This window comes from Glandiceps talaboti, chromosome 3, assembly GCF_964340395.1.
Source record: "Glandiceps talaboti chromosome 3, keGlaTala1.1, whole genome shotgun sequence".
Taxonomy (NCBI): Eukaryota; Metazoa; Hemichordata; class Enteropneusta; family Spengelidae; genus Glandiceps; species Glandiceps talaboti.
Window position 1 is genome coordinate 31,727,314 of NC_135551.1, and position 27,161 is coordinate 31,754,474.

Consider the following 27,161-nt stretch of genomic DNA (forward strand, 5'->3'; position numbering starts at 1 on the left):
TCACTCAATAATATTGACGTAAAGTTGAAAACCAGTTAACCACAAATTCAACACATCTACATATTATCAAGCATATCAATTATAATTCACCACTCAACTCATTCCCAATTCAAGTCACATGAAGACCTTATTACATCATAGGTTTACACCAAACAACCAATTGGATTTAGCAAAGTTGTTTCAGGTAATCTTAAATTCCCAACAACCTTTTGTACTAACAAGGTCTTAAGTCTGTTCAAGGTTCTCAGATATTTCATATAGTAACCACGATAACTCCCTTTGCAAAAAATTACATGAAAAGAACTTTCAGTAAAATTGACACTTTAAAGGCATCACTGAAGAAAGAGTTTAAAACATCAAATACTTCTTACATAAATATCCAGTACAAAAAGTGTAATGCGGTCCACAATATTGAAGGATGGTTTAACTATATTCAAATACAAGTAATGCCCATGCACACCATCAAACTAGAAGTGCTGACCTCTTGCCACAGGGCCACACCATCAAATTAGAAGTGCCGACCTCTTGCCACAGGGCCACTGTTGACAAATCATCAACATGCGTACTTCCAATGGACTACAGAGGTAACTCAATAATTATCAAATTACAGCTCAAAATTAATTTCTTTTATATATTATGTTTCTTGAAGTACTCAAAATTCAAATTGCTGGTAAAAAATCGCTAAACTGTTGATAGACATGCTGCAAAGAAATAACTATAAACCTACACAGTATTTATACAAATATCATGAGATGACTAGTTGTAATTTTATGTTTTAGACCAGTCCATGGTGCTGGCATTATAAACATTATTATCAAATTTGAAACTGTTCCAATCTATGTAATGTTCATTGATCAGCAATGTACATATTGTGTCATGTGGTGGCCATGGCAACAGACATGTCTATATACTAAATTCACAGTTTGAGTACAATACATATTACATTTTGCTAAAGGAGGTATTTTTAATTACCTCTTGTCAAACAAAAACATACTGAACAGCACCTTCTGTGGTTTGAAATAGATTGATATTGTACATAAAAAAATAACATGGAATTTGAGGAATGAGGAAGAACAGCTGAAACATTCTTACATAAATACTACCCACACTAGCTGCAACTGAGCCTTTTTTACATCAAATAACAAAAGATGTATTCATTCAAAAAATCTGTTAATTAGTGGTCAATATTATCTGTAGGTAGTGAAGTGGCAAGGTTAAATCTTGAACAAAAGGCTCTTGATTTTGAAACTGTCCACACCATGTTCAAACTGTACAAGTTGTAACTGGAGTATCAGTTTTCAATCAGGCAACCACGATATATTCACTAAAAATTGTTATAAGCAGGTTGAAATCATAATCACAGTTGAGGGCTCTGATTTTTATGTGTGGACCCAATAATCGATTTGATTTGATTTATCATGTATACATCTACACAAATATGTTTATCAACAGGTAATAAAATACTACTTGGGGTGTACAATATTACAAGTAAGTTATTGTACCAACAAAACATTTTTTTTTTTACATTCCAGTTGCAGCTACTGCAGCTTAAAATATGTTATCTCTGAATAAATTCACTACAAATATTGAATTAACAACCACTAACCCCAACATGCATTCAGTTAACACCATTACTAAGAATCCCTAGTAAGGTCAACATCCATAAGATAAAAAGGTACATAGAGTAATGCTACAATATAATACTGTACAAGCATACTGACTTGAAAAAGTAGTAAAACTGAATAATAATTGTTAATAGAAAAGAATTTCTTACCATCATTTTGATAGAAAACATTTATTGTATAGATAGAAAAAGTGAAAAATTCTTGGTGCAATAAAATATCTTAAATATGAGAATTCATTTATTGCATGAAATCATTACTAAACTATTTTTATAAATTGGATTTTTAAAAAAAATCCATAAATTTATCTTATACATGTAGGACTATTTGGAATTGATAACATATTTACTATGGCACAGTAATACATTGTGAAAGGTAGATAATTAGTAACACAATTTGAAATGATAAGGTTTGAAGGAGTTGCTATGTCTGTCTTATACATGATATTGTTATACAATACTGTGGTGCTATTAAAATTCATGGTTTCATTCACTAAACATACCTAGGTTATCTCATGCAAATTGTTAACCATGGATCTTTCTGATTATGTAGTAGTAGGTTCAAACACCCTCCCTCCCCCCATATGTCCATCTCCATCTAACCATCTGTCTGTCTGTCACACACACAGACACACACACACACACACACAGACACAGACACACAGACACACACACTCTTTTGTCAAACTCTCTTTCAGCCTTCTCCCTCATAGTAAAGATATTCTTCACTGACTATTTTTCACTTTGAAGTCTGCCATCCAGCTTTGCAGCTGTAGATTAATGCACTGATAAGAATTGATCATTATTATTACTATGTGGAATATCATTTTAATAAAAACTATAGGCTTCAAACTTTTGGGGCTGTAAAGTCAATTTTCAGTTATGCCTCATACCGGTACTTCTTCACAGCATTTCCTTTCAAAATACATGTAGACAACATGACCTAAAACTCTTACTGTGATTGGTTGGCAAACAATCACATGACATGCAGCTTTGTATGATTGGTTGGCAAACAAGCACAACATGAAAGATTTACTGATTGGTTGGTTGGCAAAGTCACATGACATGAATCTGTTACTGTGATTGGTTGACAACAATCACATGACATGAATTTTTTACTGTGATTGGTTGGCAATCAAACTGATTATATATCTATCAATTTTGATTAAGAGTTGATGAGTTAGCTACATAAAACAACCATTATTAATATTATTATTATTATTATTATTATTATTATTATATCTATACTATTCATTTCATCAAAAATACCTACAATTAGTAGGAAAAAAGGAAGTGAAAATTTTGATTGAATATATTAAAATGAACTTCAGTTTAGTAAAAAGTCAAGGAGAAACCCTCTTGTTGAGGTTAGTTAAACATACCATATCGCTAATGCAGAGACAAGTGAATTATGGTATCACTTGTTTATCTCTGATAAACCAAACACTTCATTTAGTGCAAACATTAGCGGTCCCAAACCTCAAGACTGCAACATGAACTTGTACAAGAATACACACAGCAATTATTTGTAACTACTACTAACATAAATATATCTGTGGGCAAGTAAGAACACTGAGGAAAAATAATTGTGTACAATATGAACATTATTATAGCATGCAAATACATATATGTAGTAACAGAAAAGCATAAAATAATTACGACACTACATCAAAGTTGTGATTCATATATATTTGTCTACTCTACAGTAAAACGATTAGCCAATGTAGGTTGTATTCTTTTAAGTAGTACAATTCTTTGAAATGGTAGAGTGTAGTCTATGAAATGTGATAACACCATGTACTTACATGCCTATATACGTATAACAGTAGCCCATTGACTTGTCTATGTGTATCTGACTTGACATATTGGCTTGACAAATTATGACACTGTCAATCCAGATAGCCCAGTCTGTAGGCTATCATAACATCTCCATGGTTACACTGAGGGAACCCAATGGTGGTAGAATTGAACTAAATATAACAAAATCAACTTTGAATCACTGGATATCATTTCCTTCAAGGTTGAAGGCTTATGGAGTGGTTTTAGTATGTACTGTTTTGAGGGACAGGGAGTTTGAAAATTTAGTACATTGCTACAAGTAATCTGAAATTAACTCCTCTCTATTTATTTGTCTTACACACATCAATAAAATTGACAAGATAAAGACCTATCATTGTCACACTGACTATTGACATGTTGACCTATGACACAGGAAGTAGTTGGGGAAAACACATAGATGGCAGGTAAATGGTCACAAGAAGTAGTTGGGGAAAACACAGATGGCAGCTAAATGGTCATAAACAAAATTAAAGTTGGTTACTGTATAAAGTTTTAATATTAAAATTCCCATCACGGTTGACAATATGACAAAAATATTGAAAATTGTTTGACTGTCAAACTTAGCTACTATCAAGTATTAAATACTTCCAAGAATGTGAGGGACAGACATTGCAAGGTATTCCAAATCTTCTACTTGCGTTCTAACATGTTTGGTTGTTGGTTACATGTTGAAGTAGGTTTATTGAATTCATCCAACGTACATTTAAGAGTTGTTCCATATACATACTCTGTGCAAACTGGAAGAGAAAATGAAACCAGAATTAAATACCTCCCCAAATATATTACAAACAAAGGATTGATGAAAAATTCTGGTTTGTTGAATAACTTTGATTTGATCATTGACTGAAAAGTCATGGATTTGTGTTATGTTGCCTTACAGTGGCCATATGGATGAGGATTGGGTATTTATTTTGGATTTTACAATTCTATCATGGCTTCCTACTTGAAAAATCAATGTGAAACAATATTGACTAAGTCAGTGTTTGTAACTCAATACATTGCAAGAGATTAAAAATGTGTAAAATGATTGATATTATATGTACAATAACGAACATTTTACACATGTTTTAGCTTTTTGCAATGTATTGAGTTACAAACACTGACTTAATATTGTTTCACATTGATTTTTCAAGTAGGAAGCCATTATAAAATTGTTTTATAAATCAAAATCCAGAACAAATACCCAATCCTCATCCATATGGCCACTTTAATGCAAGATGAATGACCTCACATAGCTGAATTCTGCATAGTCACTTTTTTTGTATGGAATATTATCTGTGTTGCTACTAAGTATGATTTCATCCTTCAATATCTTCTCTAATTTTTTTTTAGTAGTGTATGTATGTATGTACTTTAATTTTCTGTTAGTGCTGCTCCTAACATGCTTAGTGAGTCCCTGATACAAAAGGGATGCAATAAACAAATAAGTTTAAACAAATAAATACAGTGTCTGTCCTAATAGGTCCCCACTTAGGTGAAATTTTGGTTAAAAGCTTGTCTGAGGACTTTCAGATGAATTTGACATGGTAGTAGCCATGCAGGAATGAATCAGAAAAATGCAGATGATGAGCAAGCCACTCTAACCAGTGAACCACTATGAAACCAATGTTACATAAAGGTAGGAAAAACACAGATTACTTACAGGTACTCTTTCTTCTCACGGTTGTTTGCCCACAATAAATCCTAGCTTCCTTTATCTGCCTCGGCTTCTGGATTGGCCTGATTTGTCTCATGAACACTGCCCTCATTGTTCAGATGTGCAGATACATTTGTTTCTACACTTGATGTGTTTGCCAGACTTGAAACCGAGGTGATGATTGGTCCTGTATCATTCGATAATATTGCAACAGGAAAGGCTTCTTCGCTTTCTTTCCTCACTACTCTTGTATGGTTTGAAATCCCTGTAGACATACTTGGTTGTGACATCACCATGGTTACTGTAGTGGCTCCTTGGCTGACTGGGTTAGATGTAGTAGTAGCCTGACCCTCTAAGTAAGTCAATAGATGCTGCATGTTGTTGCTTTGCAAACCTAGAGCTGGCATGAACTTCATCAGGTGTAGTTTCCTGTGACGGTGCATGGTGGCACTCTGTCGGAACGCTTTACCACAGAGATTACATTTAAATGGTTTCTCACCAGTATGGATCCGGAGATGAGCAGCAAGGTGGGACTGGAACCGGAATGACTTACCACAGTACTCACAGGGGAACGGCCTTGAATTTGAATGAGTCATTTTATGTCGTTCCAGTCTCCAATGGTTTCCAAACATTTTTCCACAAACGTTACAGTTCCATCTTGCATGTGATGATGTTGGAGCAGTCACAGACAGCTGAGACAACTGAGCCTTCCTGTTTCGTAGAGGTTGCATAATACTAGTCTTCAGGGTCCTACTCATCATGCCTTGCTCTTGATCCTCCTCCTCCATTTCTTCATCTTCATCATCTTCTTCTCCTTCCTCCTCCATTTCATCTTCCTCATCTTCTTCCTCATCTTCATCCTCTGCATTCTCCATCTGTAACTGCATACTCTTCATCATGTCTTTAGATGACATGTTGTTTCTAGCATTATTGCTCATTTCCAGCTGTCGTGGTTCTTCACCACTAACACCAGACACAATTCTCTCTGATTCTGTCAAACATGTATTTCCACCAGCTCTCACTATATTTTCCCAATTTTTGTGTAATTTAGAATGCCTAGACATTGTTCCTTTCTGTCGGAATGACTTTCCGCATACATTGCACGTGTATGGTTTCTCCCCACTGTGAATGCGTTTGTGCATGACAAGATGCCCCATTACTTTGAACGCCTTCCCACAATCCTCACATTCAAATGGACGGCGGAATACATTGTACTGACTCGGTGTAAGATGCAGGAAATCTTCTGGGACCTTGCCATCTGCTGCTTGATCTTCTTCTGTTGGACTCCAAGAACTAAGAATAGCTTGCCCTCCTTGTGCATTCTTATCTGTCACCTGATGCGTACTGATTCGATGCCTTACTAAGTCAGCATGATCTGAGAAGAAACCAGAGCACAGTCCACAGTCATACACTTGTATATCTTGGTTGTCTAGTGTCATCTTGATCTCTTCTTTGACACGAGAAGCCTCCTGCTCTGGCTGACATGACGATTTCGTTGGAGCATGCTGGAAGGCCATCTGAACACTCTGGGGCATGTGACGTAACAATCGGTGACGTTTCATTGTTGAGCTATGTCTAAATGCACGTCCACATATATTACACTTGTAAGGTTTCTCACCAGTATGGCGCCGCCTGTGTGTGATCAACGCACTGGCTGATACAAACCTCTGATCACACATCTCACATGCGAATGGCTTCTCACCCATGTGTTTGACCAGCTGATGGATTTTCAATGCTGCACGTCCAATGAAATTTTTTCCACAGCTATTACAGGCATGGTGCCTTGGTACATGATGATCTTTCTTCCTGAACTCCCCTCTGACAGGTTTATTAACTTTAGCTGATTCTGGGTCTGATGTTGGCTTAGCTACTGGTGCAGGTGGGGATTCAGTTGGTGGTAATTTAGCCGACATCTGTTTCTGTTCCACAGCCACTTTTTGTGGTGATCTCCTAATTTGAGAAACCTCTGCACTTATTGTAGTAGTACTTGATGTTGGAGGAGTAAAGGAAAACTCTCTATTACCCTCTGTATGGCTTACAGGAGTACTGCCTTCACTTGAGGTACCTTTTGAGGAGCTAGGTGGTTGCCAGTACTCATTCTCTTTGCTCTGGGATGCAGTTGCCATGGCTCTACTCTGTAGATGATTATCTGGACTAGGATGCAAGGTATGGTTGTTAGGATGTGGTTGATGTTCACTTGGCAACTGATGGATGAGAGGGGAAGGGTATGTAGATGGCATCGTCATATTCACTGTTGTTCTAGGTACGTCTAATCTTAGTGGTGTCATTCCCGGGAATACAGGTTGTGCTGCAAATGATGCAATTGGATGCACTACAGGAGGACGATGTTCAATAACTGATGTAATCATTTCTGGGGGGTGTCTTTCAGCCTGAATTTGACTGGGTGGTTGATATCTCTGAGTAACTTGCTGAGATAATATTTGAGATATTCTATCCATAGTTTCTTTCTGGCTCTTCCTTCGTTCATCAGCATGCATGGCTTTAATGTGTCGATTTCTCGTTGCACTCTGCCGAAATGTCTTCCAACAGTAACTACAAGCAAAGGGTTTTTCTCCTGTATGAATTCTCTTGTGAGCTATCAAACTTCCAGTAGATTTAAAAGACAAATTACACACATCACACACGAATGGCCTCTCGCCCTCATTGGCATGACTGCGTTCATGTTCAACATATACTTCATAAACAGAGAATTTCCGACCACAGATGTGACACCTATAGCCTAGGTGTAGGTCATTTCCTTTCTGAGCGTCATCATAGTCTCCTGACCCCCCTTGGGGTGATTCAACAATAACTGCAGTACCTCCCCCATTATCTGTTTGGTAGGCCCCTCTCTCCTCAACCAGCACTGAATCTTGTTGGGTTACATTGTGTCCATCTTCTGCAAGAAATGAAAAACATGTACAGTAAAATCTGCACTAAGGAATGTAGACATTCTGAGAGGTCTAAACATTTCAAATCACAGACCGTAACAATTGTACACAGCTTTATATGTACAGTAGTTTTGCTAAGACTGATAAGTAAATAAAATCTAAGGTACATTCATATACAATGAGATTCACAATATGTGTACACTGTATGTGACCTAAAACATATCATACACTATCTTTAATGCCTTTATTTAGCCTGCTTCCAACACCCATTTATTTGGTACCTATTTTTCTCAGTATACAAATATGCTCCTCCCCCCTTATCCAAACATTATTAATCAGTTTTACTGATAGGATAGTTTTAAACCAAAAAGGTGGGATCCAAACACTAGGATTTAGTTTACAGGAGTAAATTTCTGTTTCTATTTCATAACTAATATATAAATGTTTCTGCATACAAAATCCAGAAAGGTTCTTCCATGCACATTGAAATTCACCATCAGCATTGCACATGTACAATAATACATATTTGCAATTCAGCATCACAACATCAAAATGTCAAATGAGAGGTGATCAAGATAGTCTAATTTTAAAAGATGTAATACTAAGAATTTGCAAGGCAGGGAAATATGTAACATTGAAGTGCTTATCCTTCATTTGCCAAGCTACATGTATGAAATCGTGTCATGCACATACTAAATTAAGAGTTACTCAAAGATGACAATTCTCAATCCATTATTAATAAACTCTGTAACAAAGACTGTTAGAAACCATTGTCAAAGTACATTTGAAATATAATCATTAAAGTCAAATCAGATCGAGGTGTGTTGAATGTGATGAATGTAGAGTTCTATGTATGAATGACATGGCATATATTAATAGATCATTACTGCTCAACACCATCCGATCTGTGCTGTACTGTTCTTTTCAAAACCAAAGGATAATATGAGCTGACAGGTGGCTGCATACTAATTGATGTATTGTAAAAGCCTGTACATGCAAATTCTGTAGATTTCAAGTCTCTGTGCATTGTGACCTATATCCATGTTAATTGATATACACACATAGCTACACTCATATTCACAATTCATTGCATACATATAGATCAAATTAGCATGTCACACTCATTTACCAAAATACATGTACCATATATCAGGTAATCTGTCTATAGTATTATTACACACTTTTCCCCTTAGACTAAAAGTTACATAAATTAGCTTGACCGAAGTCTCATTAATATTTAACAGGAATAACTAAGTGTGCTTGCATCATAAAATGATCAGTTTTCACTGTCTGTTTGTCCTTTTGACTGCTAGGCTATTGCCTATAATTGGATTTACAGGATTAGATGGGATGGCTGGTGTGTCTGTCTCTGCCTGTGTGTGTGTGTGTGTGTGTGTGTGTGTGTGTGTGTATGTGTGTGTGTGTATGTGTGTGTGTGTCTGTCTCTCAATATGTATGTCTATCAGTGAGTGTATGTATGTATGTATGTATGTATGTATGTATGTATGTATGTATGTATGTATGTATGTTATGTTATGTGTGTGTATGTATGTATGTATGTATGTATGTATGTATGTATGTATGTATGTATGTATGTATGTATGTATGTATGTATGTGTCAGTGTTGATGAGTAGTGCCTCTATGATTGATGTTTATGACAGAACACATAAAAGTGAATTGCATTCATTATTTCATTATATTTTACAAATTGTGTACTATATAATGACTTCTGGTTTTGACCAATGACACAGAATTTTATTTCAGAACAAAATTAACAATTAACATCAGAATAGTCTATTATGAGAGTACATTTACATTAACAAATGCTACATGGTGCAATGTTTGGTTTAATTCCCCAGGACAACAGTCAATAATCTGGGATCAGGATCACTTTATATAATATACTTTTTATACACCTATGAAACTAAACATGTTGTGTATGCATGTATGTTTTTGTAACTTCAACCAAATGAACGATATGGTAACAAGGAAGTTAGAATATACATCTCTTGATTGTTGAGGTTTAACCCTTTCACCACCAGTACCCGGTATACCGGGACGCGCTAGGGCGCCCACCAGTACCCGGTATACCGGGACGCCAAAGTTCATTCACCTATCTTGCCGTAAAACTGTTCAAAGGTAGCAATTGCTGCAAATTTGCTGCCATAACTAGTTCCACACATGCGTATTAGCCTTGTTTATATTGCCTGCCATTTTGAATGTATGATAGTGAACGGTATCGAGAGCTACGATCCAAATGACGAGCAATCGTAATTTTACGTGTGTTTTTCGCCCACAAGATCAAATTTAAACATGGCGGATATAAATAACGGCTCTCATAACATGGTCTACGATATAAATTATGTCACTGTCTTTGGATATTTCGACAGAATTTGACTCGAAATACATCATTGAATACAAGTATTTAGCTGTGGGAACACATTGTACTTGTGTGTAAGCATGAAATTCCCGCTAAGTCCGTATGAGCTGCCGGCGACAGTTTACGGTTGAATTTTTGAATGTCGGCAAATTTACGCAATCTTGTGACAGGTACCGACTCCCATACTAACGTCTTGGTTGTAATTTTTGGCTATAAAATGGATTATTTTTGTTTTATTTCTTTTGTTACGTCTCAGTAATGACTTGTATTTGTACTAGCTCAGCGTGTGAAGGTCAGTGGAGGGAAATTTATGCACGATACGGGCGATTTTACGAATCGGATTTTTTATGTGCGTTTTCCAACGTAAAATTCAAATTTCAACATCGCCTAAGCAAAATCTGTCTCCCCTAACGTAACTTACAATGTAAATAACGGTGCTGTTCGTAGAAATTTCCACTCAATTGTGACTATGAATACGATGTTTTATACAAGGAGATGACTGAGTGAACTCAATGATATCTGACCTTAAACTTAATGGTCAATAGTCAAGATCTCATTAGAAAGCTGTTGATTGGGAAACATGGCTGTAGATACTCACATAAGGTCTATCTATTGTGCTTCCAGTGTGAGAGGTCAAAATGAATTTTTACAACACAATAGCCGTTGTCAAGACATTACTGCAAAGGTAATAGAATGAAGTGATGTACACTATACCTGATATCTAAACAAGGACAAATTGGCCCATTTATGTCATATATAATATATATGCATTTTAACAATGCCTATTTGACATTGAAGATGAAGGTCAAGATTAAAGGTCAGGGTGTCATTAGAAAGCTTGGTGTAGACACTAAAATAAAGTCTCTATCTACTTACATGTAGCTTTCAATGTTACTTGGCAAAATGTTAATTTTGTCACAAATTACCTTGAAGATGAAAGTCAAGGTCAAAATGTTATTAGAAAACTTGTTATTGATAAGATGGGTGTAGACACTATCTACTAAGCTACCGATGTTACTTGGCAAAATGTGAATTTTTACAACAAAACTCGCTGCCATTTGGACATTATCACAAGAGTAAAGAAATTAAATGACTTGCATATCCACAGGATAGTATTTGATATTTACTGAAAGTTTGGTTGAAATTGGCCAATGTATATATGAGACACAGGAGTAAATAATGATTTTTAACTACAAATATGGCTGCCACTCAGTAAAAAGTGATATCAGAAACCAAAAATAATGTGTGTATAATTCTTTTCTTCAATGTTACATGTACTTGTAAACATGATTTAGAAGAAATTGGCAATGTGTAAATACTTGATAATTGACCCTGAAGGTCAAGGTCAAAGGTTAGGGTCTCAAAAGATAGCTTGCATCTGATAATATGGGGGTAGACACTAAAATAGTGTCTATGTATTATAGTTTTTGAGTTATGCAATAAATATTGATTTTTAACAACAAATATGGCTGCCATTTGGTTAAATTTGCATATATCAAAAAATAAATTGACGTGCATATGCACAGGATATTACATGTATTTGATGTTTACTGAAAGTTTGATTGAAATTGGCCCAAGAGTATTTAATAAGATAGAGATGGACACAGACGGACACGGATGGATGGATGGACGAACACATGGGGCCCAAGGTACATGTACACATGTACATGTACTAGCCCCCTCGGCTTTGTGGGGGCTAATTATTATCACATGGCAAGTTTGTGTCCTTCATTCATGGGACAAAATCTACATGTGCCTCAGGTCCAGAATGTCACAGCTTCATAGCGAGTTGAGTTCATCCTTCGATAGACAACTCTACAATTTTCATTACTGGAATAAATTTCTCACTTGCTGTAACCGTGGTTCCCATAACAAAACACTGCATGACTTAAAAGTCTCACAATAGAGTAGAGAAATTAAGCATGATGGACCCTATGTTACCATGGCAACAATCCCCTAATAAGTATTCTAGGCAGGTTTGTGACAGCTTGCATATATCCATTGATACATACACATTACAATGCATAATTCAAGCACACACATGAAAGACGTGTGTGTGTGTGCCTTGCATTCATAGTCATTCACTAACAGTACACCATGCATACATAATTTAGGCATTGTACAGTTTGGTATTTTATAGCATGTTTTTTTGCTTTTTGTCAAACACCCCTTATGCATGACTTACAATGTATAACTTACTTTTGTTTCTCAATGTACATATGCTTGAAAATGATTTTTGCTACAGACCTGTGGCCAAAGCACAGAACTAAATTATTATTATTATGTAAGATTTATTAGAACTCCATGATTGTATACATGTACAGAGGAGTAAATATTTATTTTTCATAAATCATATTTCAGTGGAAAATAAACCTGAACATTCCCAAACACTTTTCAAAAAAGTCTGGCTAAGAAACATTGTCACATTTAGAGTGTACAAGACACATAGGTAAAAGAGCTGTGAAAAATGAATATTTTCTGTTTGTTGTGGTTCTTAATTAATCTTCAAATTTTACTGCACAGATGATCATTAAACAAAATTTAGTAAAAACTGAGTAAAGGAATTACTAATAACAAGTCTTCATCAAAGACACAAACCCAAACCTATAGAGCCTAGGGTGAGTAAACTGCTGTCACTATAGTCTAGCCTTACAAGGGTTATAGAACCTAGGGTGAGTAAACTGCTGTCACTATAGTCTAGCCTTACAAAGGTTATAGAACCTAGGGTGAGTAAACTGCTGTCACCATGATCTAGCCTTACAAGGGTTATAGAACCTAGGGTGAGTAAACTGCTGTCACTATAGTCTAGCCTTACAAGGGTTATAGAACCTAGGGTGAGTAAACTGCTGTCACCATGATCTAGCCTTACAAGGGTTATAGAACCTAGGGTGAGTAAACTGCTGTCACCATAGTCTAGCCTTACAAAGGTTATAGAACCTAGGGTGAGTAAACTGCTGTCACCATGATCTAGCCTTACAAGGGTTATAGAGCCTAGGGTAAGTAAACTGCTGTCACTATAGTCTAGCCTTACAAGGGTTATAGAACCTAGGGTGAGTAAACTGCTGTCACTATAGTCTAGCCTTACAAGGGTTATAGAACCTAGGGTGAGTAAACTGCTGTCACTATAGTCTAGCCTTACAAGGGTTATAGAACCTAGGGTGAGTAAACTGCTGTCACTATAGTCTAGCCTTACAAGGGTTATAGAACCTAGGGTGAGTAAACTGCTGTCACTATAGTCTAGCCTTACAAGGGTTATAGAACCTAGGGTGAGTAAACTGCTGTCACTATAGTCTAGCCTTACAAGGGTTATAGAACCTAGGGTGAGTAAACTGCTGTCACTATAGTCTAGCCTTACAAGGGTTATAGAACCTAGGGTGAGTAAACTGCTGTCACTATAGTCTAGCCTTACAAGGGTTATAAAACCTAGGGTGAGTAAACTGCTGTCACTATAGTCTAGCCTTACAAGGGTTATAGAACCTAGGGTGAGTAAACTGCTGTCACCATGATCTAGCCTTACAAAGGTTATAGAACCTAGGGTGAGTAAACTGCTGTCACTATAGTCTAGCCTTACAAGGGTTATAGAACCTAGGGTGAGTAAACTGCTGTCACTATAGTCTAGCCTTACAAGGGTTATAGAACCTAGGGTGAGTAAACTGCTGTCACCATAGTCTAGCCTTACAAGGGTTATAGAACCTAGGGTAAGTAAACTGCTGTCACTATAGTCTAGCCTTACAAGGGTTATAGAACCTAGGGTGAGTAAACTGCTGTCACTATAGTCTAGCCTTACAAGGGTTATAGAACCTAGGGTGAGTAAACTGCTGTCACTATAGTCTAGCCTTACAAGGGTTATAGAACCTAGGGTAAGTAAACTGCTGTCACTATAGTCTAGCCTTACAAGGGTTATAGAACCTAGGGTAAGTAAACTGCTGTCACTATAGTCTAGCCTTACAAGGGTTATAGAACCTAGGGTGAGTAAACTGCTGTCACTATAGTCTAGCCTTACAAGGGTTATAGAACCTAGGGTGAGTAAACTGCTGTCACTATAGTCTAGCCTTACAAGGGTTATAGAACCTAGGGTGAGTAAACTGCTGTCACTATAGTCTAGCCTTACAAGGGTTATAGAACCTAGGGTGAGTAAACTGCTGTCACTATAGTCTAGCCTTACAAGGGTTATAGAACCTAGGGTGAGTAAACTGCTGTCACTATAGTCTAGCCTTACAAGGGTTATAGAACCTAGGGTGAGTAAACTGCTGTCACTATAGTCTAGCCTTACAAGGGTTATAGAACCTAGGGTGAGTAAACTGCTGTCACCATAGTCTAGCCTTACAAGGGTTATAGAACCTAGGGTGAGTAAACTGCTGTCACTATAGTCTAGCCTTACAAGGGTTATAGAACCTAGGGTGAGTAAACTGCTGTCACCATGATCTAGCCTTACAAGGGTTATAGAGCCTAGGGTGAGTAAACTGCTGTCACTATAGTCTAGCCTTACAAGGGTTATAGAACCTAGGGTGAGTAAACTGCTGTCACTATAGTCTAGCCTTACAAGGGTTATAGAACCTAGGGTAAGTAAACTGCTGTCACTATAGTCTAGCCTTACAAGGGTTATAGAACCTAGGGTGAGTAAACTGCTGTCACTATAGTCTAGCCTTACAAGGGTTATAGAGCCTAGGGTGAGTAAACTGCTGTCACTATAGTCTAGCCTTACAAGGGTTATAGAACCTAGGGTGAGTAAACTGCTGTCACTATAGTCTAGCCTTACAAGGGTTATAGAACCTAGGGTAAGTAAACTGCTGTCACTATAGTCTAGCCTTACAAGGGTTATAGAACCTAGGGTGAGTAAACTGCTGTCACTATAGTCTAGCCTTACAAGGGTTATAGAACCTAGGGTAAGTAAACTGCTGTCACTATAGTCTAGCCTTACAAGGGTTATAGAACCTAGGGTGAGTAAACTGCTGTCACTATAGTCTAGCCTTACAAGGGTTATAGAACCTAGGGTGAGTAAACTGCTGTCACTATAGTCTAGCCTTACAAGGGTTATAGAACCTAGGGTGAGTAAACTGCTGTCACTATAGTCTAGCCTTACAAGGGTTATAGAACCTAGGGCGAGTAAACTGCTGTCACTATAGTCTAGCCTTACAAAGGTTATAGAACCTAGGGTGAGTAAACTGCTGTCACTATAGTCTAGCCTTACAAAGGTTATAGAACCTAGGGTGAGTAAACTGCTGTCACCATAGTCTAGCCTTACAAGGGTTATAGAACCTAGGGTGAGTAAACTGCTGTCACTATAGTCTAGCCTTACAAGGGTTATAGAACCTAGGGTGAGTAAACTGCTGTCACCATAGTCTAGCCTTACAAGGGTTATAGAACCTAGGGTGAGTAAACTGCTGTCACCATAGTCTAGCCTTACAAGGGTTATAGAACCTAGGGTGAGTAAACTGCTGTCACTATAGTCTAGCCTTGGATGGTAGGTGCATTAGATGACTTGGCATCAGAAATACATGTATAACTGAAACTGAACTTAATCAGTTAACTACCTATAGAGGTATCAAGATTTGCGAGTAGTACATTTGTATTGTATGGATACAAATATATTCTCCCTAGGCAATTTTCACAGCTAATTTTAATCAGGAACGTGGTCTTTAAAGATTACACAGTTTTCTGAAATTCTATCATTTGACACCATATACTGGACCCAGGGGTACATGTAGGTTATTTCACTTTTAACACAAAAAGACACAACCATATACATGTACATTTTTTGTAATGGGGGTAGGTTATTTCACAAACAGACACAACCACATAATGGGGTAGGTTATTTCACAAACAGACACAACCATGTAATGGGTTAGGTTATTTCACAAACAGACACAACCATGTAATGGGGGTAGGTTATTTCATATTTAACACAAACAGACACAACCATGTAATGGGGTAGGTTATTTCACAAACAGACACAACCATGTAATGGGGGTAGGTTATTTCATATTTAACACAAGCAGACATAACCATATATATAGTAATGGGGTAGGTTATTTCACAAACAGACACAACCATATATATAGTAATGGGGTAGGTTACTTCACAAACAGACACAACCATGTAATGGGGTAGGTTACTTCACAAACAGACACAACCACATAATGGGGTAGTTTACTTCACAAGCAGACACAACCATGTATATAGTAATGGGGTAGGTTACTTCACAAACAGACACAACCACATAATGGGGTAGTTTACTTCACAAGCAGACACAACCATGTATATAGTAATGGGGTAGGTTATTTCACAAACAGACACAACCACATAATGGGGTAGGTTACTTCACAAAAAGACACAATCATGTATATAGTAATGGGGTAGATTACTTCACAAAAAGACACAACCATGTATGGGGTAGGTTATTTCACAAACCTTGTTTAATTATGGTTTTTCTCATATTTCTGTCTATGTCATTATTTCTGCTATTGTGGTTTTTCATCACCATACTCTCTCCATTCTCTGTCTCTACAATAATGACTCCTTTGGCATCATCCATGACTTCCTCCTTCACTTTGGTTTCCTTGGTAACTAACTCAGAGTCAATGACTTTGATAGCTTCATCTTCGGCGTGCCATGCACTCTCCATCACTCAAATCTACAAGACAAATATAGAACAAGTGTAAATCTATTGTCATTCAAGTATCATAAACCACATCTATCTAAATAGCTGCCACTGAAGCATTTTGGTCACCCACAATCTATCAATGATACCATGGCATTTGTCAATCAATAGCCCGAAACCATACTTATGGCATTTCAACACACTTCCTGTCTTTCCATGTACATGAGAAATGGATTCATCAACCATATTTTTTTTTGTCTTTTTTTTCAAAATATCAAAATTTAAACAGGCAACACTCAAAAAGCAATACCTAGTATATTATTTCATAATAATGTTCGCATGAAGATTTATTAGCTGCCAGTATTACATGAGTATCCCAAAATGTTGAATTACATTGTCGTCAGATGACGAGACATCTCTAAGTGCACTCTACATACATGTACATGTACATTGTATGCCATCCCCTATTCCTTATTAAGCCTCTAGGGTTGGCTGTACAGCTGGGCTCAATGTAGGTCTCACAGCTGTTCAGTTGCTGCATGCATATATTGTAAATAAAGAGTAGCCATTGAGACTCCATTAAGTATGTTGAAGCCTGTCAAGTTGATGTCAGCTAGTACAAATCTCATAATGTGAAAATATCAAATTCAAAACACAATTACTGTTTTGATAATTAATGATCTATGATTTAAATCAACACAAACAACTGTGGTAATTAATTACACATCTATCATAGTTTTGTTAACATTGGGAATCCTTGGTAACTGAAAAATAGAAATCTGAGGTAAAATTAGATGTCTAGTTTCCGATAGAGTGGCTAATAATTTTGATCGGAGAACCCTGGTCAATGACTGAGGAATCTTAGTTTTAACCTACGTGTATTTATATTTGTATCGTCCCCCATAAAAGCACCTATCTACAAGTACTAGTATACCCATACATATTGGTGATTTCATTATCATACAGCACACTATGAAGGATGTATATTATAACTTATAAATATTTTAAATTTACATGCATTTATCCATTTCAGAGCTAGTTATGCAAATTAGCAGCGACAGCAAGCCAGTGGAAAATTTGGTTGAGAAACAAAATTGAAATATACTGGAGTCTGGAGATCAACAAGTACCAGCACTAAATGAAAATGTTCGATGTCACTCTTCACAGCTAAATCAGTTAGTGACCTTTCACCTCTACAAATCTTAGACATTTGACAGTATAGTAATTGCTGTCAGATGTACACTAGTTTCAGGTCTCTCTAAACACATGAATCTTGCACACATATATATGTTCTCACAGACATGTCTGTCAGGAATATTACAAATGTATGTGTGCAACATTTTTCCCACAAGGAAGGCTAAAGCCTAAGGGACCAAATTGGTGCTCGAGGGTTATTTTTTGTTTAACTTGAAAGTTACCAACTTTATTGCATATTCACGAATATTTCGCTTAGACATATGTATAATATAATTCGTCAACAAGATGTTCAGGTAAGGAGTAAAGTCATTATGATGATAGTTTATCAAGCTAAATATATATACAATGTACACATGTAGGATTGGAATACATTACATTTACACAAAATGCAATAAAGCCATCATTAGCAGGCCATGTCAGTGAGTCAACTAGAAAGTATAACAAGGCCAATGTTAACATCAGCAAAATAACTGAACATGACATTTGTATTGTTTTGTACATGATAGCATCACCCATGCATTGCAGCACTCATCAACCTCATATACATGTACCCATGCATTGCAGCACTCATCAACCTCATATACATGTACCCATGCATTGCAGCACTCATCAACCTCAAATACATGTACCCATGCATTGCAGCACTCATCAACCTCATATACATGTACCCATGCATTGCAGCACTCATCAACCTCAAATACATGTACCCATGCATTGCAGCACTCATCAACCTCATATACATGTATCCATGCATTGCAGCACTCATCAACCTCATATACATGTACCCATGCATTGCAGCACTCATCAACCTCATATACATGTAACCATGCATTGCAGCACTCATCAACCTCATATACATGTACCCATGCATTGCAGCACTCATCAACCTTATATACATGTACCCATGCATTGCAGCACATATCAACCTCATATAGATGTACCCATGCATTGCAGCACATATCAACCTCATATACATGTACCCATGCATTGCAGCACATATCAACCTCATATACATGTACCCATGCATTGCAGCACTCATCAACCTCATATACATGTACCCTGCAATCTTTGAATCCAATGGTCTTGGATTATAAAATAGAATCATTCTTCCTTGAAGACCAAATTCTTCTTCAGAACTGCCAGACAATTATTTTTCAGACTTAACTTTATTTGTATCTGCCATTACTTTTTGAAGACTACAATTACTAGAAATACAAGTTGAACTTCCTCATCTCATTCATTCACTCTCATGTATTAATTCACCTATACATAGTATACCCACACCCACACCCACACACACACACACACACACACACACACACACACACACACACACACACACACACACAGTACAGTAACAAGTACAGTTTCACTGGTGAGTTACAAGTACAGTTTGACTGGTGAGTTACAAGTGCAGTTTCACTGGTGAGTTACAAGTGCAGTTTCACTGGTGAGTTACAAGTACATTTTCACTGGTGAGTTACAAGTACAGTTTCACTGGTGAGTTACAAGTGCAGTTTCACTGGTGAGTTACAAGTGCAGTTTCACTGGTGAGTTACAAGTAAAGTTTCACTGGTGAGTTACAAGTACATTTTCAATGGTGAGTTACAAGTACAGTTTCACTGGTGAGTTACAAGTGCAGTTTCACTGGTGAGTTACAAGTATGTAGTTTCACTCGACCAGAGCTCATGGCAAAGTGCATTGACCCTCAAGATATCCATTCGCATGGCTTTCCCAGACTAGTAGGGATGACAGCACCTTGCCCTCTGACCTGTTGCAACCAGTCTTGGAGGCTTGAAGGTGCCAGGAAGTGTCTGAAAATGGAATCTAGCTAGCCATCCCGAGGAATGAGATGCGTGCCACTTCCATGGCAAGACACTGCCTCTTGGGACAATGGAAGTGACTAGCCAGTCCCAAGGATTAATAAATGCACCACTTGCCCCAAAGAATAGCCTGTCAAGCCTACGGGATGACAGGGGAGATTACAGCACCTCACCACCACCATCAGACTTTGATGTCTATTTGCAATGAAATCTGCAGACTTGGAGGCTAAGTACATAAAAATAACGTAAAAATATCCAGTGCTCCAGTGCACGGGCAGTGACTGTTTGACCTCATGTGATGGCCTGTATGCATGTTGCCTAACACAATGAGCCCAGGCATTCAAATGCAGTCTTTCCTCTCTGATGATCACAGCCAAGTTGTTGGCAAACGACCTTTTTTTGTGTCCTAAAAGCTGTGTTGTTAAAAGATTGTGACGTCATTCAATTTCACGGCAATGATTGCCTCCTTATTGGAAAATCCATGCTTTCATCTCAGTCGTGCGATGTACCGTTGTATGATGTCAAACTTCCAACTAAAAGTGTTTTGTGAGTAAAATTGAACATAAAACTAATGATTGGATAACATCGCCACTTTACCTAAAGGTACATTAGTCTGTATTGACGACATTGTTAAAACTGTTTCTGTTGTTTAGGATGCAGTAAAAAGACAGTGTAGGTATCAGTCGTATCATTTAAGGCTGTACCTGTGAATGAGATTCTATTCTTACTCATTTTGTAGATCTTTATGTGGTGTCAGCATTCACAATTAACATGCGGTACAGAACATTCACAACTGGCATCGTTATGTAGAAGGGTTGTACCTGTGTGAAGCTTTGTCTATTGTTCTTTTCAGTCTTTGCATTGTTATTGACTGTCTTTGGAATAGACTCTGCGCAGTGAGAATGTAGCGCTGCCCACAGGTTTGGATAACTGACAATCAATTATCGGTAAAAGTGACCAGACAGTCGCTATGAGTTAGGGAAAATGATAGCACTGAATTGGATTGCTGGATGATTGATAGCATCACAGGAGTCAATGAAGGCGTTGCGGCCCATATATGACACTATTTTGGCCTGTGGAGAACCCTGAGGATATTCCTGAAGAAAAGTTCTATGATAGTAATAGAACAATAAATTCAAACATACTCTTTCTAATAGTATACAAAAATGTTTTGAGAACAACGCTAACATCTGAATACTGAAATCCTTGTTTCATTGAATAAATGCTATTTTAGTGCCACTGTGGCCAAGTAAAAAAAATAACCAGATCATGAATGCCACACACAAAATAATATTAATAGTACCACCTCTACATGTATACCTCACAATATGAACTGTCCTTTTAACAATTAGTATCCTTGAATGGGTCAAAACCTCAGAGCTATTCATATGTTGATTTATACCTAACTCAACTCACCATTACTAATTTCCGACCCTCTCTCCAGGCCACCAAATATTTTATTTCAATGAATCACTTTTCCACTTATGGTAAAGGAGACTGTTTTTGCAAAGGTATTGGCTACCCCAGTAACAGAAACAGGAAGCTGGATGGTAAAATTGTTAGAATTCCCATGTACCACAATTTTGATGGTGAATCCATGTAAAATACTTTGGTAGATTTTACCTCCTTGCTGCCCTTAAGCAAAATACTGCAAGATTTATTTTCAATATAATGTGCACTATATATATATAGTTAGTCATCCATGCTGACTTGGTTACTTACAGTAAATGACAAGCACACCTTGTAGAAATCATCAGTGTGATTTAATGTTGTAACTTGTACTAGGGCCTAATAAAATAAATTGTGTGGTTCTGGTTATGCTCAATTTTAGGTGGGGTAGGTAGATTTTTTATTTTATTTTATTATATTTTCTGTGTGAGTGTCGAGTTCAGGTTTTCCATCGTTTTCAAAATGGTCTTTGTGTTGTTTATTTCTTCTTATCAGATGTACAGCTATTACAGATTGGAATAACAGTTTAGAGTGTCTTTTTTAAGTTGATGCCAGTTTCCACACCCACTATATCTTGTGACACATCATCATTTTTTGTGATTTTATTATTTTTTTCTTAAATACGTAAAAAAAGTTTTGAGTCGGCAGTGAAAAGCTAGGTGGGGTCAGGTTAAAACCGGAACCAAACAATTATTTTTTTTTAGGCCTTGTTATAAAATTTACATCCTGACTTCTCCTATTATTACTGATTAGTGGAGCTATAGGGATTAGATGCAATCATTCTGTGTTTGTCCATGAACAACTTTCTACTGTTCTGCTATTAACTGTTTTTCTCACCTAACCTACAGTTTAGTTCTAATCTGAAATCATTATCACCCTAAAATTAATTTGCACTTGTGATGAGTATTAGTACTTGCAGGCTTTTTACAAGAATAGAAGTAATTGGGAATCTTTCAGGGGCAATCATACAAGATGTAGATACTGCCTCTCACCAAAGTCTATACAATGAATAAATTGAAAAAAATATGAAGTAATGTATTTCTACATGTACATACATTACTTACGACATGTAAACCCATTGAATATCTGGAGTTTCAGGAATTCACAGGCAAATTAGTATTCAATTCAGGTCATGTCATAAGGCAAAAACAAATAAAAAATGTTTTATTTTCAAAAACGTGACATCAGAAAATAGGGTAGGTACAATGTAGCTCAGCATTTTATTTTGTTTTACTATACATTTGATTTTTTTTTTAATTACTTCAATCCAAAGATACTCCTTACAATACTTCCATACTAACAATTAATGAGGTGTAAAAGAAGTAAATGAAGACAATTATGTGATTCAGAAGTAGATAAACACAATATGCAGACTGTGCTTTTATAGGCTGAAATGACATCGTTTCTCTCTGAAATGTGATTTTTTTTTAACAAAGTAACCAAAAGATACTTAGACAAGAAAATCTACAGGGAAATGGACATAAATTGTCATAAATTCACCTTTTTGCAGTGATAAGCAATCATTCAAAATACTAAAAATTCAAATATATTTATCAAACTGGAAAAGATTATTCATTAGGTCAAATAAAAAAAAGTGTGTTCTGATAACTGAGTATTTGATGAGATACACAAAATTAAGAATTAAAACATTTACTTTTAATGTGTTGAATTTGTAAAGACTATGATATTTATTTATTTATTTATTTTCTGCATCCCTTTTATATCAGGGGCTCACTAAAAACATTAGGAGCAGCATTTACATAGAATCAAATACATACAAAAAAATTTAAATATCATGTTAAAATAGCAAATAATATAACTTCAAAGAAATAATAAGAGATAAAGAAAGAGATAAAAAATTACAATTCTCCATCAGGTTAAACATGTTTTCCTATGTTCCATTGCACTACTTAGAAATTGCTGGATAAATTTGTCAATTTTTTTACTTAATGTACTGTCTCCTATAAAGAGGCTTAACAGTTCTTTGCCTTGTATAAAATCTTGATATAGGTTTGTCTCTGTATGGTTAAGTAAAAGATCTTTTGTGTTCTTCATTAGGATGTGACGATAGGTAGAAAGGCTTTCACACGAAAAGAGAAAGTGTTCAAATGTTTCATCTTCTTGCCCACAGCAGGGACAGGAGCAATCAAAGTTACAGTTTTCCCACTTTCTCTTTTCATATGAGAGTCCTAATGTATAGGATCTTGCTTTAAATTTTAATTGTGGCCCTTTGAAGTCATTTACTGATTTAAGATACGGTTCCATTTCTAAAGATGTTTTGAACCTACGGTAGTGAATGAGACTAGACTTTTTTTCCATATCTTTTTTCCATTTAGATTCATCATACTTGAAAATTATTTGCTTGATTTTATTGTCTGTGAGATTTTTTATTTCTTCTCTATGTGTTTTGAGATTTGTTAAGACGTAATTTATAGATTTAGGCCAATCCCAGCACAGGTTTATCGTGTTCATTTCAGAGTCTTGACTGATTGCAGTGAGTTTGTTGAATACAATCTTGGTCCAGCGTGTTTCTGGAAGATTACATAGTCTTTTTAAATATTTCAATTTCAACACATTAAATTTACTTATCATTGTGGTCCAACCTAGGTCACCAAGTACTGCCTCATTTGCAGTGTAACGAGTTGCCTTTAAAATGAATTTCCCCACAGACCTTTGCATCTTTTCTAAACATTCCATGTCAGTTCGACTAAGTATTAGTATTTCACCTGCATATTCCAATACTGGACACACTATGTGATTCCATAGAGATGAGCCAAAATCGACCCTGTTGATGTTACCATGGTTACCAAGGGTACTTTTCATGATAGGGAATAAGCTGTCAAACTTCTTTGATAATTTTGCTAAGTGGGTATGGTCAGAAAGATTACGTGTGATCCAGTAACCAAGGTACTTGTATTCATTTGACTCCTTTATGGTTAAATCACCAATTAACCAGTTTTTCTGTTTGTCTATTTTCTTATTTACAATCAGGATATTTGATTTTTCTTCATTAATTGACATTTTCCAGAGTTTGCAATATTTGTTTGTGATGTCTAACATTTGTTGAAGTTGGTGTTCATTTGGTGCTATGAGAGCTACGTCATCAGCAAAAAATAAACCATTTACAGTTGTTTCATTTAAATGTACCCCAAGAAGTGATTGATTAAGTAATTTTTTAAGTTCATTGATATAAATAGAGAAAAGGATTGGAGCTAGCACACATCCTTGCCTCAGACCTTCATTTTGATCAAAATAATTTGTCTCAATATCTCCAAGAGAGACTTTGCTTTCAATGTTATCATATGTGTGTTTAATAATTCGCCATAATTTACCCTTTATGCCATTTTTCCATAAAGCATACCACAGTCCTTCTCTCCACACACTATCGTATGCTTTTTTAAAATCTAGAAATGCCAAATATGTATGCTCCTTTTTGTATTTGCGGATTGTAGCAATTCCTTTTAAAACAAATATTTGGTCAGTTGTGCGTCTGTTTCTTCTAAAACCCCCTTGTATTTCACCAAGGATATCTTTAGATTCAATTAAATTTGATACTTCCTTTTCAATAATTTTATTGTAGAGTTTACCAACAACTGAACTAAGTGAGATCCCTCTGTAGTTATTAAGATTTCTTGTGTCACCTTTTTTATGTAATGGGATAATTATATTTTTTCCCCAGTCTTTTGGTACAACTTCTAGTCTTGTGTATAAATTAAACATTGATAGCAAAGAGTCAATGATAATATTCCCACCTCCCTTAATGATTTCATGTGTTAGTTCGTCTGGACCAGGGGCCTTATTGTTCTGTAGATTTGAAACTAGATCATAAACACTATCTCTTGTAATTGTTATTGAATCTAAATTATTAGCTGACTCTTCTTCAAATCTTATCACAGAATTTAACACTTCATTTTCAAATTCCTTTGCTTTTTCAGTGTAACTTTCATTTGGGTTGAAGTAATTCTTATGATTACGTTTACCTAGGTGTTGCCAATAATCAGCTACTACCTTCTTAACTGATATCTAAGGGATTGGATGTTCATGGACTCTGGGTTCATTAATAAGTGTCCATTGTTGTACATCCCTTGATTACACTTTACAACAGTGAACATTTGGGATTCCTTTCCAATCCTTATTTGGACTACGAGTAGAAAGTTTCATTTGATACTTTGAAATATAATATTGTTATTATTGTTACTATTTTATGAATTATTCACATCTTTATTGTTCAAACACTGTACGCCAATGGTTGAATACGGAACACAAATAGGATTTGGGTTATTTTCAAATATAATATATTGTAGTCCAACAATATATGTAGAGAATATATTCAAAGAAAATATGGGTTTGTAAAGAGTGCAAAATTACATGCTGTAACTTGCATTTACGCTTTGTAACTGTAATGTAAATTGTATCAGATGAAGTTCCTTACACTTGCATAATATGACTGGCAATATTCATAAGTTCAGGTAATATCACCATTCACGGTGTGAAATCATAAGTGTACTTTCCTAATAAAACGCCGGGTTTTCACTGCTTATCTGTGAACAAACGGATTACGACCAGCCAAGTCAATTGACAATTCCATCGCTGCCTGAGCCCATTCCCAGCTTGGTAAACTTATACACAATATCGCTGGCGTGGGAAAAGTTCATCTGATTGAAAACAATTGAAAAGGTGACCACCACGCATTTAATCACATTGACAATGCATAATATATTGTATGAAGGGAAAGAAAATATCGACCGCCCCTTTGAAACATTTCCGTGCACGATAGCACTCTCGTTCCTTCCGTTGTACGGTGCGTATCGTGTACAACATTTCACGATATCTGACATAAAAGCGAAGGCCATCAACCGAGAGTAAAAAGCGGATCGTGATTTTTTTATCGGGCAAGGCTAAGGAAAACCGACCCCGGCTCAGCGAGTGTGTGGCCTGGATAGCTCTGCAAACAATGTCTGCAATGCAGCCAATTTAAACGTGCATGCATGCATGCCCAGCACGGAGCTCCAGGCACCACACACTGCAGACGCTGCGTTACTGCAAAGAAACTCTCGCTAAAAACTAAACCTGTATCAGTTGCTCACGAGTTTCAAGATAAAAATCAGTAATTATGGATAGTACTTACTTTGTCGACGTACTCCTCTAGTGTTTACCACCATAATTTTTATGTAACTGTACGTTACGCTTTGAATACGCCAGCACGGTGCAAACATCTGTACACAACGCTGCACACGACCTAAACCGGAAGTATTCGGTGCTCGTGCTTGTGACTCCCCAGCACACTCAAATAATACAGTATACGAGACTCCTCGAGTGCGCACGTTTGGTTTACAGGTGTGCATTTCCAAAGCACTGCAAGTCTTGCTATTTTATGTCAACTTGCAAATGATAGCACAGTTATCAACCAAAACGTGGGTTTCCTTTCGCGTATAAAGATAGCAAGAAACTAATATACACAGAAAACGGAACACACGATAAAAAATAACAGGTTGATAGATGCATAGTAACATATGCCAAGTGGTAGTACCTATAAGATGTTCTACAATTTGTTCAATTCACTTTGTTGCTCATACGAAAATCCACATGAAGTTGACTAATACATATAAAAAGAAAACAAGTATGGATTCCCATACATCTAAAAAAAAAAATAAAAATTAAATAACTATTATCAGAATTCAGTCTTATAGTACATAGGCTAAATTCACTTGCCCGATAAGCTT

The 27,161-nt window shown here is 36.4% G+C and overlaps 1 protein-coding gene across 1 annotated transcript; it reads right to left on the reverse strand.

The window, feature by feature from the left end:
- Positions 1-3,940: 3,940 nt before the first annotated feature.
- On the reverse strand, positions 3,941-26,677 carry LOC144433386 (uncharacterized). The gene is made up of 4 exons (XM_078121689.1): positions 26,567-26,677; positions 16,780-17,002; positions 5,103-7,995; positions 3,941-4,197 (listed from the first exon to the last, which is right to left on the reverse strand). The coding sequence occupies exons 2-3, from the start codon at positions 16,991-16,993 to the stop codon at positions 5,144-5,146; spliced, it is 3,066 nt and encodes a 1,021-aa protein (XP_077977815.1). The 5' UTR covers positions 16,994-17,002; positions 26,567-26,677; the 3' UTR covers positions 3,941-4,197; positions 5,103-5,143.
- Between the last annotated feature and the right edge of the window lie 484 nt (positions 26,678-27,161).